A 19,491-nucleotide genomic window follows, 5' to 3' on the forward strand; every position below is an offset into this window, starting at 1 on the left:
AATTGAGCTGGTATGGCAGAAATATCTGCTAAAGTACAAATTTTGCTCTGGTTATCTGCACTTAACCTGATCAGTCAGATTATGGGTTAATGTTGTCCCTCCAGGCCTGTTCCCAAACACCTGCACACAGCTGGAAACAATGGCCGCTATAGCACCATCCAGTGTCGGATCTCACACTCTGCTCTCACATCCTTGTTGAGGGACTGCAGCAGCTTTGTATTGGTGGAAGGTTACTCATATGTCAAACTCATATACAGGTAAAATAAAATAAAAATTACCACTGTTTGTGACCATCACTCTTTCTGTGCTCTTAAAAAACCATATTCACCTTCTTCATTCTTTTGGAGAACATAATACTGAAAAGTTTTTTTTTACTTTGACTCCACAGCTCATCGGATCAAATTCCCACATCCTTTTATCTGGTCCGTCTGATCTCTAAGACACCCTGCATGGTTCTGCGCCTGGGCTTTCCTATTGGAACACCAGCAAACATTAGAAACAAGGTACTTTTGCATTTTGAAGATAAACAATCATCCCAATATCTTAATTTCCTGTGGGATGCAGGAGAACCTGTTATGATTAGATTTATTGTCATTTTACAGTTATACCAATTATGTTAGAATTAAAGTGGAACTACAGCAGAGAATGATAGATTTAAAAAGAAACAAGTGCGACATCCAGGCCTGTTACTTGCCATTTGGGTCGGTTCAGTGGCACAGAAATAATCTCTGGTACACCTTTACAAAAATTTAAGGCTATAAATAAAAACAAGTTCATAAATATTGATTTATTGTAGTGGCTCTCAATACAAGTTTAGTGTAATAAACACAAAAGTTTGTGATGTCCCTATCCTCTGGCTAAACAGGAACTACCAGTAGTTAAGTATTTTTTGTGCATTTCTCCTTATTTGGTGGTGGAGCATTATGGCTCACAAAGAACAGGTTTCTAATAGTTTTAAAATGAGAAAACAAAGTACCATGAATAAACTGGGGAAGCTGAAATGTAACAAAGACTCATTCTAAAATAGTAGGTATTTCTATGCTGTTTTCACATATTGTATTCACTTGATAGAACTCTTCCAATTCAACTAAAAGGTCAGACAATTATAGGTTGTTTTTTTACAGCTTACTACAAAACAGGCCTTCTACAGGACTGTTTGAAGTCCTGTGATTACTTTCTTAGATATTTTCCTAACAGGTAACTATCTCTGGACAATAGGTTTGTAATTCAGAGTAGAGAATAATAAGATTGTGATCTGATTTCCCCAGAAGAGGTCTTGGTTTGAAGACATATGAACAGGGGTGGAAATTAGTAGCCACCACCGGCCAAATACGGGTAAAAGTATGAAGTGGCGTGTAAATTGGAGCAACGCACCCGCCACTGTGTCGAGTTGACAATTTCAACAGAAGAAAAAAAAAAAGCTGCATTCAGTTTGAACTTCTGTCCAGGGGAGGACTGACCGTCTGGAGTCCAGAATGATGCATTTACTGTCCATATCTGGCGGCCCTACGCTGTCATAATTTAACAAAACAATTATATTAAATCTAATTTTTATCGACCACAACAGCCCATTGGTTGATTTTATTGACTGACATTGGGCTTATCCAATGAAATCCCTCAGTCCTCCTTCCCCCACCCCTCCCCTCTAAGGTTATAAATAGCGCCAGTTCGGCTAACGGTTAGCTGCTAACCGGAGTCCAAGAAAATGAGCGGATACGAGATGGGACAGGTCAGAAAAACTACGACAAAAGCAAAAAGCACATAATAAACCCATTCAGAAAAATGTGACAAACTAACCGATATGGGAATTACTACACTAACTTTGACCGTTGGAGGAGATTCAGTAGCGGACAAGGAGAGGGAATGAGCGATTCAGGGGCTTTATTATCGTCGGAGGAGGATGATGAGAGAGACGTGACCAGGGACAGATTGAGGAAGAGTTCAGGTTAGCTGCTGCTGCCTGGGAAGAAGGAATGAAAATGTTCATAAAGAAAAAGTTTCATGCAGGCAGGAAGGAAGGTGAGGTGTGAGGGGGAAGCTAACACTAAGCTCAGAAAAACTCTGGAATAACACAGGAATGATGATGATGATGGCCTGTGGAATTAATAATGAACACGATCTGAGATATTTTAGTAATAATTGTAGTAAGTCTAGAAATGACTAGACACATCTTTAATAAATACTATCAGGGAGAGTTGTTGCCAAACTTTGGAAATGTTCAACATATGATTGCAAGAATGTTAGGGTTGTGTAGTTAAAGTTTGTTAGTAATTACTTCAAATTAACTTATTGCACTAAAACCCTGTTAAGGTGTCCATGCTTTATGTTAAATTAATCTGTATATATACATCTGTATGGTTAACTTATTGTCAGTAAATTGGTTTTCATAGAGTTAAGAATAAATCATACATTTTCTATAATTTTCTTGTACTTGTGGGGTTTGTAATCAAAAGAAAAAAAAAACTGTGGCTGGTAGAGAACATTTTTATTTTCCACCCCTGCATATGAATCCTTGGCATTTGAATAAAACAAATCCAATGTCTTGTTTTCTCTGGTAGAGCAGCTGACAAACTGTCAGTTCTGCTACAACTGAATAATTCTCAGAGCCTGCAGAACTTTTAAATAATTATTTTAGGTTAGTACCTTTTAACTGGAGTTGCTGTACCACTATGTCACTGGAGTTGCATAGTGGCACAGTCAGTAGTAACCTTGCAGCAAAAAGGCCCAGGGTTTTTCTGAATGGAGTTTGCATGCGTGGGTTCTCTCCGGGTATTCTAGTTTCCTCCCACAGTCCAAAAACATGACTGTTAGATTGATCTCTCTAAACTCTCCCTCGGTCTGTGTGTGCATGATTGTTTATCCTGTCTGTCTCTGTGTTGCCCTGCGATGAACTGGCGACCTGTCCAGGGTGAACACGATCCATAGATCGCTGGAGATAGGCACCAGCACCACTCAGGACACCACTAGGGATAAGTGTGTAAGACAATGGACGGATGGATGGACTTTGTCACTGCTGTTTAAAGTATCTAAATTTATGAAGCAAGATAGATGGAACATGGGGAACATAGGATCATTTCTTGTGATTTTTTTGTGTTTGTACTTATTATTTTTCATGTTTTTCATTTATTCAAAGCAGTATATTGTTTCAGTAGTGAAAACCTCATGGAATGTTTGTCTTTTTGTATGCAAAACCAAAACAATTTTGGTGATTCATCCTGCTTGTTTGTCTCCCTCTCAGCTGGTACCAAACAGCCCTTGTCTTCATTTCCAGTTCCAAATGCAGGCCATGGCATTTGAAACTGGAAATGCCACCTATTTCTAAATAATAAAACACGGACCCTGCCATCCTGTCCTAACCCCTAGATCATTGCAGATAAGGATTCATATCCTCTACAAGTGTCTGGACACCCTCTTTTGAGGCCTTTCTACCTCAACAGGATTGATTATGACGCCACAAGCCTTGCTCTCCTATCTTTAGGCAGGTTTTCATCCTGGATGTTTCTGTACATTGCTGCATTCATCCTTCCCTCTATCTTGTCTGGCAGTTCATATTGTTGCAAAATATTGTCATAACATGATACCGCTACCACAATTCTTCCCTATTAGCCTGGTGATGAGCTGTGCCTGGTTTCCCTCCAAACATGATGTCTGACATTCACACCAAAGAGTTCAATCTTTGTCTCATCAGACCAGAGAATTTAGTTTCTCTTGGTCTGAGAGTCCTGCAGGTGTCTCTGGTAAGCTGGTGAGCTGCATGGCAAATGGGTATATGTGTGTAGAATTTTAAGGACAGAGGTTAAGTTAATACAATTTGGAATAAAGCTGTAACATAGCAAAATGTGGAAAAAGTGAAGCACTGAATAATTTCTGAATCCACTTTAAGGCTTGACATATGCAACACCATGTCAAGCCTTCTTTTTTAAAATGATGACCCAAGAATAGAGGTAACTCTTTGGTTTTCTTTCAGGTCTGGGTGTTGGAGGCTGGATATTTTTTCCACTTGTGTGTGTATTTTTTTGGTGGTATTTTTTTCTGGGTTGGGAAGGCTCTTTTCCCTCTTGCTACTTTTAAAGTACCCACTTCACTACATGGGCAGGAATAAGCACACGTACAGTACTATAAATAAGTGAAAGCAGCCAAAGTGTTAAATACCTTCTGAAAGCCTGGACAACTATAGATCAAGACCACTTTATTAAGAATATAATTTTTAATGTTAAAATGACCTAGTTTTTCACTGGCAGGGTAGAAATAAAAATGGATGTGGACTGACATCCACTTTGTAGGTCCTGTGACAAGACAGGTTTTTAAACTCTGCGTCTTGTCATTACTTTATTTTTTTGTTCTTTGTTATTTGGGACCATTTTTCTCACAGTATGTATTTATTTACTCATCTGTTTCACACGTTTTATATTAATTTTTTTCCAGTGGGTTTTTATTTGCACCAAGTAAACCTAAAGTTTTTAATTAGCAGCTTTTGTCCCAATAAACAAGTCAGACTACAGTTGCATGGATTTGGTGATATACATTATGAACCTACAGCATGTACAAGGTGACTTGGTTGTGTTATGTTGGTTGTTTTGTGTAGGAATTGGTTCCAAACACAGAAAGTTTACTCTTTGTTGTACTCTTACCCCCTGTGATCCACCTGTCTTTATTTAATCTCTAACTGGACAAAACTATGAGATTGTTACATGTCAAAACACAATAACATTAATCAGAACACTTAGTTAGATCAATCTGTGCTTTACAAACAGACTCAACTGTCACAATGATCTAATAGCTCATTACTCATAGCTCTTTTTTTTAAAAAATCAGATTGTGGATGAACTGCGAGAGCAAATTCTGAAGCTTCGCTTCCCTCACCGTGTTCAGAGCAAAGAAGCAACACCGAAGGCCAAGAGGAAGACATTGGGCCATGTGTCTCCATCTAAATCTCACTTGGTTCCTGTGGCCAAGCCTGCTCTGTCAGATAGACCCTGCGTAGTGGTCCTCAATAAGCCTCTTGAGAAGTTGCTGATAAGGTTTGTATGGGTCATTTAAGACGTCCTGTTTTTCATCAGAGAATCTGATTTTACCATAAAATGAACTTCTTTACAGGTATGAGAAGCTGCCGCAGGACTTCAGGACTCCCTTTATTTTCAGCATGGAGAATTTCCCAGTGCCCTTCAACAGCACTGTGCCCCTCAGTATGGCAGCCAACCGAACAGCCTCATCAACCCTGGCCTCGCTATCACGTTATTTCTTACACCGGCGGTGGGTGTGGGGAGTACAGAGCAGCCATGGACCTGCTGTGACCATGCAGGCTATCGCTCACATCCTGTCAATGCTCTCTGAGTAAGTTTTCAGTCTTAGGAAATTTTGACATTTTAGTTACTTTTATAAAGTAAATTACAAACACCAAACTTATTAGAAAATTCTAAAGTTTGAGGGCATTAGCTTAGAATGCAGTTTGATAACAGAGGGACATTTCCTCAACTAGCAAAGAATAAAGGTACACTCTCAATCCACTAGGCATTACAGGCCAAAACACTACGAATTAAAGGAGTAAATGCAGTGGTCACATTATTCTATATACATAATGGAGTAACTAAATATTTAATTAAATATTTGGAAAATATGCATATGATGCTTAATATTGTTTACCATCATAATATTTGATGGTAAACAAGCTAAACCTAAATAATAACTTCAGTGGTTGTTCCCTGGTGATCTCATGTGTTGCTCTTGGGCAACACATGAGACCTCAAAAGGGTGATATGAAAATCTTTTTTAACATCCTTGTAGGATTCGCCTATCAGAAGGTTTTCACTTTGCCTCTAGTGGGGAGGGCATCATAAACATGGTGATTGAGCTGCCAATGAAGGTAAAAGACAAGAGCTGAAAGCCAAGTCATGATTAGTCTATAATATCTATGATATTCATGTGTGATTTGTAACCTGATGCCTGTTCTTTTTGTTCTCATCTTTGTCATCAGATCATGTCAGGCAACAGAGAGCAGGAGAGTCACTCTTGTATTGTTCAGTACATTCTGTTTCCACCTCACTCAACCTTTAGCAAGGACAGGTATGACTGCCACTGATGTTCTACAGAATTCTTTTCCGTTGTGTTTTGTTATGGTGGACCAGCAGTGTGACTTTGATATTGGCTCCATGTCATCAGAGCAGCCTTTCATTGTAAAACATATGAGTTGTTTCCCCATCTATTGCAATCTTCCTGGCACTCTAGCTTTTCTACGGATGATGACAATGACACAGAGGTGGAAGCTGTGGACATGGACACAGAGCTTAACCTGGTGACAGAATGTTGGGTAGAACCACAGAGTGGCTCGGTGATGAACTGCATGGACCAGCATCGACATTTCCAGGGCCTCATATACCAAGACATTCCACAAGCCGTGCGTACCACCTATCCAACAGCATTTGAATAGACTGACTAAATCTTTGTGTGCATATCATTGTTTGTTGTTTTTTTAATTGTCAGCATGTAAGATGTCAGCAAGCTTTGATCAAAAAAATGTTTTTTTTTCTAGATTTTCCCAAGGGATCTGGCATGCATGTCCACCATGATGACATTTGAATATTTAAATCAGCTGTGTCAAAATAAGGACCAGACCTGCTCTCTCCCCACTGCACACAAAGTAGTCCAAGGTAACAAAGAAGCCCCTTAAAATAGACTAACTGTACTTAACGCATCATACAGATTTTTGCTCCTTAGCTGACATTTTACCACCACTTTCACAATTTCATACTGAAAATGTATCTATTTCCATTAACTTATATCGTTTTCAGAGTAAGTGCTGTTAAGCCTAGTTGTGCTGAGTGAGTTTCTTTTTGTATTGCTAATGTGTGAAGGCTTTTGTGCATTGATCAATGACTGTGCTGTTCTTTACAGGAGATGTAACTTTATCTGAGGACAGTATCCAAATGGTTCCCTTCCAGTTTGATCTTATCCAACTTCTTCCAAGTTGTCAGCAGGTTGAACTCTTCTTCCTCACATTCAATACAGGTACTGTATCTATTCATCTCTCTCTCCTCTGTGCTTAGGACTGACATTAATATAAATTCCTGTGTAAACATGCATTCTACAATATTTGTTTTATTATTATTATTACTCCTTCATTTATACAGGAAAATGTCTTGAGACTCATTGTCTCATTTACAAGAAAGACCTGTTAAATACATCACCAACTGTTTTCCTTGAAATTTTTCTGCTCAGGTGTAGCGAATGAAGATCTTATTCATAGCACCTCCAGTCCCCCCAATGAGCTCCTTCTCAGCCTCTTCCACACCAGCCTGGAGCAGGAACTCAGTGACAGAGAGGTCCCGTTAGCTGCATCTGACTATTCTGCCTTTGTGAATCACCTTTTACAGCGAGAGAGAGATGACCATGTCCCTCCTTTCTTTTTGTCTCTTATTAAAGGTTTGTCTGTGTTTTTCAAGCCTAACTGATATCTTAATCAATGTGGATGGCTTTGTAAATGTTATTCTTTACTCTTCCTGTGAGAAAACAATGAACAAAAGTTACTACTATGAATCCCGGGGTTCTATGAATCCTGGATGACCGCCAGAGGCGGTGCTTCAAGCAATTATTCTTGCACATGCGCAGGTCAAGTACTAATGACAACAAAGTCACCTGTGACCTGCCAGGGACCCACGTGACTCTATATAGTCACATGGCACCCGACTTTCAATGCCTCAGCCTTCTCGCGAGAAGCAAGAATTCCGAGGGACCAAGCACTCTGGCGGTCATTCGGGATTCATAGAACCGTAGTTACAGTAGTAACTTTTGTTCTATTACTGACCGCCAGAGGCGGTGCTTCAAGCACTGGATGACTTATGTCAACAAGGTCATGAAAAATCTGCAACATTCAAGGGACAACCATTACACGACCCACCCTAATGTGATGTGGAGGTATGCTGCTCCAGAATTCCTTGAAGGGGATGGGGCGCAGCCACATTTACCCTGTAAAACTGAGTAAAGGTACTAGATGATTTCCAGGAGGCCACACGGCATATAACGTCCAACGACACCCCAGTCATAGCAGCAAACGAGGTCGACATGCCCCTTGTAGAGTGTCACTTCACCAGGAGCTCAAATGGGAGGGACCGAAGAGCCTCAAACACTAGAGAAAGGTCCCACGCCGATGCCACAGGGCGGTTAGGTGGGTCCAAACGCCGAGCACCTAACAGTACAATGTCTTTATCTCAGCCCACCGAATAACCATTCAGCCTGATATGCCAACAGGAAATGGCAGCCACATAAACTTTTAAGGTAGATGGAGACCATCCTCGATCCAGTAATGCCTGCAGGAAGGTCAGTATGTCAGAGATTGAACACTGCACCGGGTCCTGCCCTTTAATACGGCACCAGGTTGCAAAGACCACCCACTTGTTAGCATAGAAAGCTCACGTGGATGGCACCCATGCATTAGCCATTGTACGCCCTACTGACCCAGTGTATCTTGAAGAAGTGGACCCCGGCCTTACAGGGGCCAAACCCAGAGCTGGAGCCAGACCGGTTTGGGGTGCAAAATCCGACCCCCCATCTGGGAAAGAAGATCCCTCCTGGAGGGGAGACGCATTGGCGAGCCGGAGCTGAGCTCGCGCAGTAGAGGAAACCAACTCCTTGCTGGTCAGAAGGGGGCCACCAGCAGAACCCTGTGCCCCTCCTGACGAACCCTCAAGAGACTCTGAAAAAGTAGGCTGATTGGTGGAAAGGCATAAAGGAGGGTCCGGGGCCAGTCGTGTGCCAGCGCATTGTGGCCCAGAGGGCTGCTGTCGTCCGAGGAGAACCAAAGGGAACAGTGAAATACGTCCCTTGAGGCACGGAGGTCCACGTCCGCCCTGCCAAAGAACTTCCAGATGCACTCTACTACATCTTGGTGAAGTTTCCACTCCACTGGCAGCGGCTTCTGATGGGATAGAAAATCTCCTGGTTCTGTGGTCCCGAGATGTAGGCTGCTCTGAGACTGAGATAGAGATAAATCTTTATTGTCATTGTCACAAGGACAACGAAATTGTTGAGGAGCAGATTGTTCTCCCTGCACCACTGCAACAGCCGCTCCACCTCACCTCTGTAGGCGGACTCGTCGCCTCCTGAGATGAGCCCCACCACTGTGGTGTTATCAGCAAACTTGATGATGGTGTTGCTGTGGTGGGCAGAGGTGCAGTCGTATGTGTACAGACAATAGAGCAGGGGGCCCAGCACACAGCCCTGTGGAGAGCCAGTACTAAGGCTGAGGGCAGTGGATGTATGTTTTCCCACCCTAACTCTCTGCTGTCGGTTGGTCAGTAAGCTCAGAATCCACATGCAGGTGGAGTGAGGGAGGCCCAGGTCCCCCAATTTGTCCACCAGTCTGTGAGGGAGGATGGTATTAAAAGCAGAGCTGTAGTCCACAAAGAGCATCTGCACATAGCTCCCCTGCTGCTCCAGATGTGACAGAGCAGCATGGAGGGCCGTGATCACAGCGTCCTCTGTGGATCTGTTGGCTCTGTAGGCGAACTGGTGGTGGTCAAAGCCAGGAAGGAGAAGTGCTGTGATGTGACCCCGGACCAGTTTTTCAAAACACTTTGTCACCACAGGGGTTAGTGCCACTGGCCGGTAGTCGTTGAGGCAAGAGATGTGAGGTTTCTTGGGTATGGGGACTATGGTGGAAGATTTCAGGCAGGATGGGACTGTAGACAGGGCTAGGGACTGGTTGAAGATCCTGGTGAAGACTCCAGCCAGCTGATCGGCGCAGTCTTTCAGGACACGTCCAGGGACGCCATCAGGTCCAGCAGCCTTCCTTGGGTTCACAGCCCGCAGTGTGCGCCTCACCTCGTGCTCCTCTACAACGAGGGGTGTGGTGTTGTGGGTCGCTTGGTGTAGTGTGGCTGCCTCTGTTGGCTTCACCTCAAAGCGGGCAAAGAAGAGGTTCAGCTCCTCTGCCAGTGTGGCGTCGCCTTTCACAGCTGCGAGGTTGGTCCTGTAGTTGGTGAGATGCTGGATTCCCTGCCACACTGGCCAAGTATAGAGCTGCCCAGGTCAGAAGCCGTTAAGTCAAGCACAACAGTTTCCTTGACCTGGTCCCCCCCTGGTGGTTAATGTGAAAAAACGACAGTGGTGTTGTCTGACCTTACCAACACATGTTCCCCTGCAAGCCTGGAAGAAAGCTCTGAAGGGCCAGAAGCACAGCCTGTAATTCCAGGACAATGATGTGTTCCCTGTTCTGCCGCTGGGACAATGTCCCCTGTGCCATTTGACCCCGCCAGGTTGCACCCCAGCCCGTGGAGGATGCATCTGTAAACACATCTTCCCAGTGACATGAGAAGGAACCAAGCAAGGACCCCTGTCGTCATGAGCAATCTCACCCTCCATTGGGACAGAGATCGAAGACACTGAGGCCCCACCCGAAGTCTTCTGAGACAATGAGTGTTCCGTGTGGAGTCTAGATTCAAGCTGTTCAACCACATCTGGAGGGGCCGCAATGACAGCAGCCCCAAAGGCACTACGACAGATGCAGCTGTAAGCATGCCCAGAAGTCGAAGATATCGCATAAGAGGCAGTGCCTTGCCGCACCTGAATTCTGGGAGCATGCTCAATATACTGTTGACAGGCAAGCAGTCATTGAGATGGAAGTCATGGCAATGCCCAGGAAGACAGTCTCCTGTGAGGGAGTTAGACTGCTTTTCTCCATGTTCACCTGCAAGCCCAAGCATCCCACATGATGGGGCACTAACCGAGTGTCTCGAACTGCCTGGTCCCATGTCGCGGCACAAATGAGCCAGTCGTCCAGATACAGGAGGATCCTTAATCCTCGTGCCTGCAGAGGAGAGAGGGCCGCTGCGACACATCGGGTGAACACCCTGGGGGACAGCAAAAGTGCGAATGGGAGGACCCTGAACTGGAAGTGCCTCCCCTGAAAAGCAAAACGAAGAAACCGCCAATGGGGTGGAGCGATTGGAACATGAAAATAAGGATCCCTGAGATCTATGGAAGTGAACCAATCGCCCGGGGAAATCTCCTGCAGCACTTCCTTGTTGGTCAGCATATGAAAAGACATGGCCTTCAAGTACACTTTCAGGCCCCTGAGGTCCAAAACTGGACGTAGACCCCCGGTCTTCTGCGGAACCAGAAAATATATGGAATAAAAGCCCCCCGGATCCAGCAGGGGGTTCACAGGCACTATAGCTTCCTTGGCCAGCAAGGTACAGATTTCTTGATTCAGTGCCTGTGCTGTCACTGGGTCGCGGATCACAGTCATCCTGACCCGGCCAGGGACGGGTGGCCAGCAGCGGAATTGAAGACGGTACCCCAGGACAGGGTGGACAACACCCACAAGTCTGGGGTGTGGGCAGCAAAGAAGCCGAGCTGTCCCGGGGTAAAATAACTAACCGCCAGCCCTAAGACATCATCTACGGGCCGGGGGCCCGTAGATGATGACCGAGGGAGGAACCACAAAGGCAGTCTCTGAGGATGCGGCTTGAAAGGGGTGAGATGACGTCGCCCCAGCTTGATCTTGAGCCCGATTTCCCTGATCTGGAACAGGTCTTTGGACCGATCTCTGACCCGGCACCAGACCCTGGGGCTCAATGAAAGAAGGAGATGGGCACGAGGACCTCCGTGAAGGACTGCCCAAGTGCTGACTGGTTGGCGATCACATCGGTGAAGTCCTGCCAGCTGCTCCCTTATTCGATATGTCTGAGCTGTACGGTCCAAGGCATCCAGTGCTGCAGAGCCAAAAAGTTCCCCCGGAACTACTGGCAGGGCCCGGCAGGTTCTCCAACAAGGCTCAGTAAGTGGCGACTGCGCCAACCGGACCTGGTGGCGAGCATGAACCAGTGTGGAGAGTGTGCGGCCAAGCTCCCTCGTCATGAGGGCAAAGGCCTGCAGAAATGCATCAACCAGGCCTTGCGTGGTTTGATCCAGTGGAACAAACTCCAAAGAGGAAGACAGGGCTAGCATAAGATGGGAGAGAGAGTTCCCAATCCGGCCCATGCGGGCCCCAAGAGTCATAGGCCTTGCAAAGAAGGTCATCAATAATACAGCACTGAGGCCATGGATAACGGGCATTGGGCCGCAAATCCTCATCATGTGGGATAATAAGAGAGGCAGTGCCTGGTTCCACCACTGGCATCTGCCCCAAGCCAACCCTGGGTGCCTCCTGCATGGCTGCCAGGACCCTGCCATCCGTTGTCAGACATGAAAGCGCCTTGGTGTCTGACCAGCAAGCATGTAGTTCCCGTATATACTAGACCGAGGGAGGAACCACAAAGGCAGTCTCTGATCTACTGCGCCTAAAGAAGGCGTTGGAAGCTGCAGGCTGGGCCTGAGGAACACCAATCTGTAAACGGGCAAGAGCTGTTCGAATGGCGGCTGTCACAGACTCCCCCGTATCCTCCAGGGAGGCAAAGGAGTCAGACCCAGAGGCCTCGGAGCCCAGCTCCGGAAGGTCCTCACAGAAATGGGTGCCAGAGGCCGCCACCGAAATAGCATCGTCATCATTGACTGATGCTCCATCCTGCTCGGGAGGGAGAGCCATGTCGTGATCACTATCAGCCTGAAAGGACTGGAGGAGGGCCTTCATTTGGCCAGCTCAGTAGTGAGGTGATCTACTCTTGTGGACAACCTCCATGAATTGGTCCGTCTGGCTCGCTTCACCAGCACCGAAGGCCATTTGCACATTGCCTGTCCCGGCGGCAACGGATTATGCGTCGCAGTGCCTGCCCAGTCAGTAGGCTGCTCCAGCGCATCCAACCGATCCAGCCTGACTGACCGGGGCATGACGCAACAGTTGGGGCAAGCGTTATCTGTCAGCGCCTCCCGGAGATGTTCCACACCAACACAGGAGGGACACAAGTCATGCCCATCATCAGGCTGAAGCGGAGCCAGACAGGTCGAGCAGCATAAATTATCCAGCATCATACTGCTGAAAAGGCGTGATTAGCTCGCCACCAACAAGAAGTCAACATGAGCAGAAAACGCCACTGGCGACTTCTTTGTAGGAAAACCCCCGTAGAGGTTACAAACTCAGCTTGAGCAGAAATGCCACCAGCGAGTCCTATAATTAACCAAAGATGAACTCAGCATGAGCAGAGATGCCACTGGTGAGTCAGATAATTAACAGCAAAGTAAGATAGACTCAGCACAAGCAGAAATGCCACTGGTGAGTTTAGACAACAAACTATAGAAGAACTCAGCGCGAGCAGAGACGCCACTAGTGAGTCAGATAAACACACTGAAGACGGACTCAGCGCGAGCAGAAACGCCATCCGGTATGTCTAAAGAGCCACAAAAATTAATGTGGCAAATCAAAGCGAACAGTAAACTACTACTGAGAAAAGAACAAAACTTACCAGTTGTTGCAGTGGCGACCGCAGGTCTGGTAAAGGTGAAAATAGCTTGTGCAGCCCCTGGAGAGCAAGACTTACCCGCAGCTCTGACCAAACCCGGTCACGGGGCTACTAGCAACAAACAACTAGGACAACAGTGGTACATACAGAAGCAACCAGCTTCACACGACCACACACCTGTACTCAACACACCTGCGCACAAGAAGAACAAAGGGATTGAACGCTGGGTGCTATGTGACTCTGTAGAGTTACGTGGGTCCCTGGCAGGTCACAGGTGACTTTGTTGTCATTAGTACTCGACCTGTGCATGCGCAAGAGTGATCATTTAGTGCTGAAAGCACCGCCTCTCGCAGTCAGTAGGGATGAAATAGAACATTATGTTATTTTCTGTTTTATCAGATTCAATATAAATTGCTCAAACATCTTATCTGTCTAATTGTATCTGTTCTGTTTGTGCTTCAGAAGAATGTGTTAAACCTATAGAGAGAAAAGACACCATTGCTGGCAGCAAGGAAGTCTTAGGATCTACAAGCACTTTACAGGTATGTAATCTCATTCATTCTTATCCATATTCAGTCAGGTTTACCTTGAGGGTATTTTAACTTCTCTATAATACTAAAGCCAAGTTCTTTTAACTTTAAGACTCTGCATTTTGCAAAACCTGATATCTTACACCTTGCCAATATTTATTTACTGAACCAAATTGTAATGTGTATGAAGATCTCTGTTTTACCTTATATTTCTAGGTCTTAATTTATACACAAGTCTTTAAAATTTCACAAATAATTTTTCTCAGGTTTGGGTGTTGACTAGGTCATTGAAGGATAATTTGTTTTGAGGCATTCAGTTGCGTAAAGTAAGCATTTGAAAGATGGTATATTTAACTGTAGAATACTTCATTATCTCGAGAATTTTTATCTGCAAAAAAGCCCATTCCATCAACTCTCTCAATTGAAAGCTTATGCACCAAAGACATATTTACATTATACTCCTTTACTCTATCAAAAACAGGAGAAAATGTATTGGTAGTTGACTTTGACAGCATTCCCTTTCAGTTGCACCATATACAATTTTCACAGATACTTCCTATCTAGGAATAATACACAAAAATAACAAGTCGTAATATACATTTTAAGAATTTTAAGGACGGAAAATGTGATGTTGTCAAAGGAGAATTAGCAATTGACACTTCTTGATGCTGGACTCATTAAAATAACTGACCCCACCTGCACAGTAATTTCCCAAGATTTTATCTCAGAACTAAGGTTTAAAACATCATTTTACATGCAACAAATCAGTATTGCAAGAATCTTTACTTTGGTATAATTTTTCTATAGGAACATGTTCCTGAAGTTGTGTTGCTTCTTTGGACGAATGAAAACTAATTTATTTTGATCTGTCCTTTGTAACAGTAAAAAGTGTTCTTCTGGTAACTTGAGGAAACTGTTATTTTTCTGTCTATAATTTTATAAAAACTTGACGTGAATATGTACCTCTTTTTTGACCTGATAACATATGAAATTTGCTGCTAAGTGTTGTTTGTCTGTTGTCATTATACAATAATCATTCTACAATGATTACTCTCTATCATTGTAGAATAATAGAACCAAATAGTTTGGCAACAAATTTGAAGGCTGCTCATTTTTATAATTGTAGAAGCTTTAAGGACAGAATAAGTTTCTTCTATTCACTTCTTCAGTGATATAGTGTAATATATCCTGTGGTTTTGGTTTAACAATTTATTGAACATTATTTTAAAACCTAATAAGTACAAAACAATTTTTACGCTATCTTTATGAAGAAATTTAATGGTTTAATATGATAGGCTTATATTTTAAGTTCCTAAGATTTTTACCATGATTGTTTTGTCATGTTAGAAAGAAATTTCACCCTTTGTTCATGCTTTTCAGACATCAAGATTTGATTAACCCCTTCACTGGCGCCGAAAAACGCAGAGTATTTAAACAAACTAGATTTGTCCCATGGATGGGATACCGCCAGTTAAGGGGTTAAAAAATTTTCAGGTATCTACCAGTCTCTATGACTATTTGAATTCTGCAAGTGTAAAAAACATATAAAAAAAGATACTTGTCTTCTATCTTAGATTCCACATGCCTCAGTTAGCATGTTCAGTCTTAAAGTCCATGACAATTCACATAGAATATAATTGAGCAAGAATGGCGTGTTTGGAAAGGTATGTCAGAGAACCTTTTTCCCGTAGACTAGCGTTTCTCAACAGGGTGTTCAGAGGATAGCAGGGGGGTGCTGGGATTCCGTCAGGGGGCATTTGCTCGAATTTAAACTTTGCCTCTCATATGCACAACAATACCAGACTAGAATTTGAGCTACTTACTAAAAACTGAGGTGTGTAACATTAAAACATGCTTGGCTGCAACTGTGTCGATGACAGCTCTTCTTCTCTTCAGTGTTTCTGTTGGCATCTTGGCGCAGCTCCTGATACTGGTAGCTTTTTTCAGCGTTACACCAGCTGATGACGTTGTTATGATTCACTTGTCAAATTATAGGTTGCTGGTTTTCAAATATTTTATGTCCTAAAATATTTGAAAAGACACTATTTTTAGATAAGAGGTAAGATAATATTGTTGAATGCCATGGGTTTGTTGAGAACACATATAGTACTAAGAAGAAATATATTTTACTGACTGTAACAGCAAGGAACTTATTACTTAGTTATGTTTTTAATTAGATAGTATTTTAATATTTATTTCTTCAATATTATTTTTTATGTCAGTGTTAATGTCATGATGGTGTTAAGTGACTCCATGACACTTTCAATTTGACTCATTAGGGTTGGATTAAGAACCAGCTTTGTTCTTTGTAATTTCTGTCCAGTAAAACTATTAATCTATAAATCAATAGACAGGTCTATTGAAAAATATCATCCATGTTTCTGTTCCATTGGTATGGCATTAATAGGATCTGGAACTGTTGTTCTTAAAGCACTGGCTTGCACAGTAAATGCCATGTGAGTGAAATTTTATGGATGATATGTCCCATTCTCCTGAAGGCAGCACAGAGCTGCACCACCAGAAACTGACAGAAACACCTAAAAGAAGACAAGTCATGATTGATATGGTTACAGTTCTACCCATGTTTTAATGTTGTAGAGCTCAGTCTTTTTTCAAATTGTTCAAAGTTTAAACTGGTATTGTTGTACATCTTTTATCTGGTCATTTTGTGCAAGATTTAACAACTAACATCAGAAAATTGCACAGGAATATTTTTTTCCATTGATTAGCTGCTGATGAGCCTACCGATTATAAGTTGAATGCCCATTGCATTTTTCTTAGACACCTTTAAAAATGGTTTCTATTTACATGGCTTTTTTGTTCTTTGGAAACTAATAATTCAGTAATGTGTTTCTCTTTTAAGGATTTTTGATGACAAATACAGAAACAATAAAAATCAAGATGGCAACAATAATGATAGTAATATTAATCATAAAATAATATTCGGTGGATAATGAATAGGGGGCGCTGGCCCAAAAAAGGTTGAGAAACACTGGCTTTGACAAACAATTTTGACTGTATATTTTTATTTGAAAGGTACAACTTAAAGAAACATAAGATTTCTGAACAATGTAATTTGGACAAATGAGTCTAAAGTATGGATGTTTTGACTGTAATGCACATTAGGAGAAAGCCAAATAGAGTATAGCAAATTGTCTCAAACCATCTCTGAAACACAGTGGTGAAGGAGTGATAATTTGTTTTACAGCTTCAGGATCTGGGTGAATTTACAGACTTTATATAGCATGGACTGGTAGGGACGTTGTGTTAAGTTGCTTCAAGTGCCTTGCCCACATCAACATGTGCCTGAAGGAAGTTGGATTCGAATTCACAGTTTTTTTTGAAAGGCGATTTACTCTACCCACTGAGCCACAATGCCCTGGGGACCTCTGCACACCTTAAAGTCTGTGTATTAAAGTTGTTTTAAAATTAGATGGTGTACCATAGAAGTTTGTCTAAAATTGAATGGTCAATATAACAGAGAACCCAAACACAGCAGTAACTGAAAAGGAAAATAATATTCCTAGTATCAAAGAGGGTGTAGTTTCTTTTGTTATTTTATATTACTAATACGTCCATCCATGGATGAACGTATTAGTAAAGGGAAACTTTGTTACTGTTGTAACCAGTCTTTAATGGCATATGGTAGGACCAACATGTACTCTTGCAACGATATAATAAACATGGATTTTCAGAGTTTCAGTAATGCAGACCTTGTTGATGAGGAACCTCTGCTGTTAGAAAGAAGCTCATTCGTACCACAGTGGAGGTGCTATGCCAAGTACGTTAACTCCCAACAGCTCCTCCTCACATTCCTTCCTGCCTCCTTTGCAGGTACTCGTCTACCTTATTTTTGTGTACTGAGACAGAAAACACCAACATTTTTACTTTAAATTAGGGATTAGATGTGTGGATGAGGCATAATGTGCATATTGCATTTACTTGTCAGATGTTCTTATGTTGATGGCATCAACATTGGAGACTGAGCCTAGAAGTACTGTCAGTATGCAAGAGGATGATACCTTGACTCCCAGCAATAAATCTCAGGCAGACTCCCTGTCAGGTTCCACCAGTGGCCCTGATAAGTCAGAGTCTGGCTACAACCTGGTCTCTAAGCTGCACAGAAGCTTCAGCTGTGGCAACTTCTCAGGCAAGTCGTCTCTCCTTACATCTCCATCTGAGAGCCACACTGGACCTATAGACTTGCTGCATGTGGAATCTGAGAGTTTGGACAGTAGACTGTCAGAGAGAGATACTGGGACACCATCCTCAGGTTGGTATTTTGATCAAGCTAGTGGTTGTGATAATATTGCTGTAGATTAGTTCAAAATGAGCCAATTGAAGGAATAACCAATGTCTTAACACACTACAACATGACCATAACAGTACTTAAACTATTCTAGATCCTGGAGGAAAAGAAGGAGTCCAGTTTTCTGAACCACAGAAGGAGGATTTGCGCATCAGTTTCAGCAGGCAGGTTTCCCAACAGAGCACTAGTGACAGTAGTCATTTAAGGTGTCCAGTTTATGTCTACAACTGCTCACTGGAGCACCTGAAAGAGCAACTAATACACCCCAATTCAAGGTGCCAACCTAAGGACATCTTTTTCAGGTAAGGAACTTACTTATTATAGGCCTATTCATCATATAGCAGAGATCAAACTGAATCAGCTCATATCTGATATGAATTTAGTTACTATAAATACTACAAATTCACACACCTATTAATTGAATGAAGACTAGTTTAATTTCAATGCTAAACTTGCTTGGAATCAACTTTGATGTACTTTTTACTGGTTAAAGTTAAGCGCAGTCTAGTAGTCACAAACAGATGCTGACTCCAGTAAACCCCTGGAGTCAACAGTATGGAAACGTGCCAGAAAATCAGAACTGGACAAAACAACAGTGAAAGATTGTTGGCTGATCTCATCAGTTTTTTTCTGCTTATCCGAAGTTGGATCACGGGGGGAGCAATCTAAGTAGGGAGGCCCAGACTTTCCTCTTCCCAGCTCCTCCGGGGGAATCCCAATGCGTTTCTAGGCCAGCTGAGAAATATAGTCCCTCCAGTATGTCCTGGGCCTTGCTCTGGGTCTTCTTCCGGCGGAATGTGCATGGAACACCTCACCAAGTAGGCGTCCTAACCAGATGACCGAGCCACCTCAACTGGCTCCTCTCGACGTGAAAGAGCAGTGGCTCTACTCTGAATTCCTCAGGGATGACCGAGCTTCTCACCCTATGTCTAAGGGAGAGCCCAGACACTCTACGGAGAAATCTCATTTTGGCCGCTTGTATCCGTGACCTCGTTCTTTCGGTCATGACCCAAAGCTCATGTCCATAGATGAGAGTAGGAGAGTTGATCAACCGGTAAATTGAGAGCTTTGCTTTTTGACTCAGCTCTCATGACAGACTGGTACAGCGCCTGCTTCACTGCAGACGCTGCACCAATCCACCTGTTGATCTCCCACTCCATTTTTCCCTCATTTGTGAACAAGATCCAGAGATATTTAAACTCCTCCACTTGGGGCAGGACATCCTCCCTGACCCCGGGAAGGCACTCTATCCTTTTCTGGCTCAAGACAATGGCCTTGGGTTTGGAGGCACTTATTCTAATTCTGGGCGCTTCACACTCTG

The 19,491-nt window shown here is 43.2% G+C and overlaps 1 protein-coding gene across 8 annotated transcripts in view; it reads left to right on the forward strand.

The window, feature by feature from the left end:
* Positions 1 to 19,491, forward strand: part of szt2 (SZT2 subunit of KICSTOR complex) — a 152,547-nt gene that overhangs the window by 45,834 nt on the left and 87,222 nt on the right. For all 8 annotated transcript variants that reach the window (XM_028026733.1, XM_028026732.1, XM_028026730.1 and 5 more), the window contains 14 exons: positions 105 to 257; positions 389 to 503; positions 4,816 to 5,021; positions 5,098 to 5,334; positions 5,785 to 5,863; positions 5,975 to 6,063; positions 6,226 to 6,394; positions 6,530 to 6,647; positions 6,892 to 7,005; positions 7,216 to 7,419; positions 13,794 to 13,873; positions 17,557 to 17,695; positions 17,811 to 18,134; positions 18,265 to 18,472. In XM_028026733.1, coding sequence (XP_027882534.1) covers positions 105 to 257; positions 389 to 503; positions 4,816 to 5,021; positions 5,098 to 5,334; positions 5,785 to 5,863; positions 5,975 to 6,063; positions 6,226 to 6,394; positions 6,530 to 6,647; positions 6,892 to 7,005; positions 7,216 to 7,419; positions 13,794 to 13,873; positions 17,557 to 17,695; positions 17,811 to 18,134; positions 18,265 to 18,472 — 2,235 coding nt within the window. The remainder of the gene's footprint in view (positions 1 to 104; positions 258 to 388; positions 504 to 4,815; positions 5,022 to 5,097; positions 5,335 to 5,784; positions 5,864 to 5,974; positions 6,064 to 6,225; positions 6,395 to 6,529; positions 6,648 to 6,891; positions 7,006 to 7,215; positions 7,420 to 13,793; positions 13,874 to 17,556; positions 17,696 to 17,810; positions 18,135 to 18,264; positions 18,473 to 19,491) is intronic.

The sequence above is a fragment of the Xiphophorus couchianus genome, chromosome 9 (genome assembly GCF_001444195.1).
Source record: "Xiphophorus couchianus chromosome 9, X_couchianus-1.0, whole genome shotgun sequence".
In the NCBI taxonomy this organism is placed as follows: Eukaryota; Metazoa; Chordata; class Actinopteri; order Cyprinodontiformes; family Poeciliidae; genus Xiphophorus; species Xiphophorus couchianus.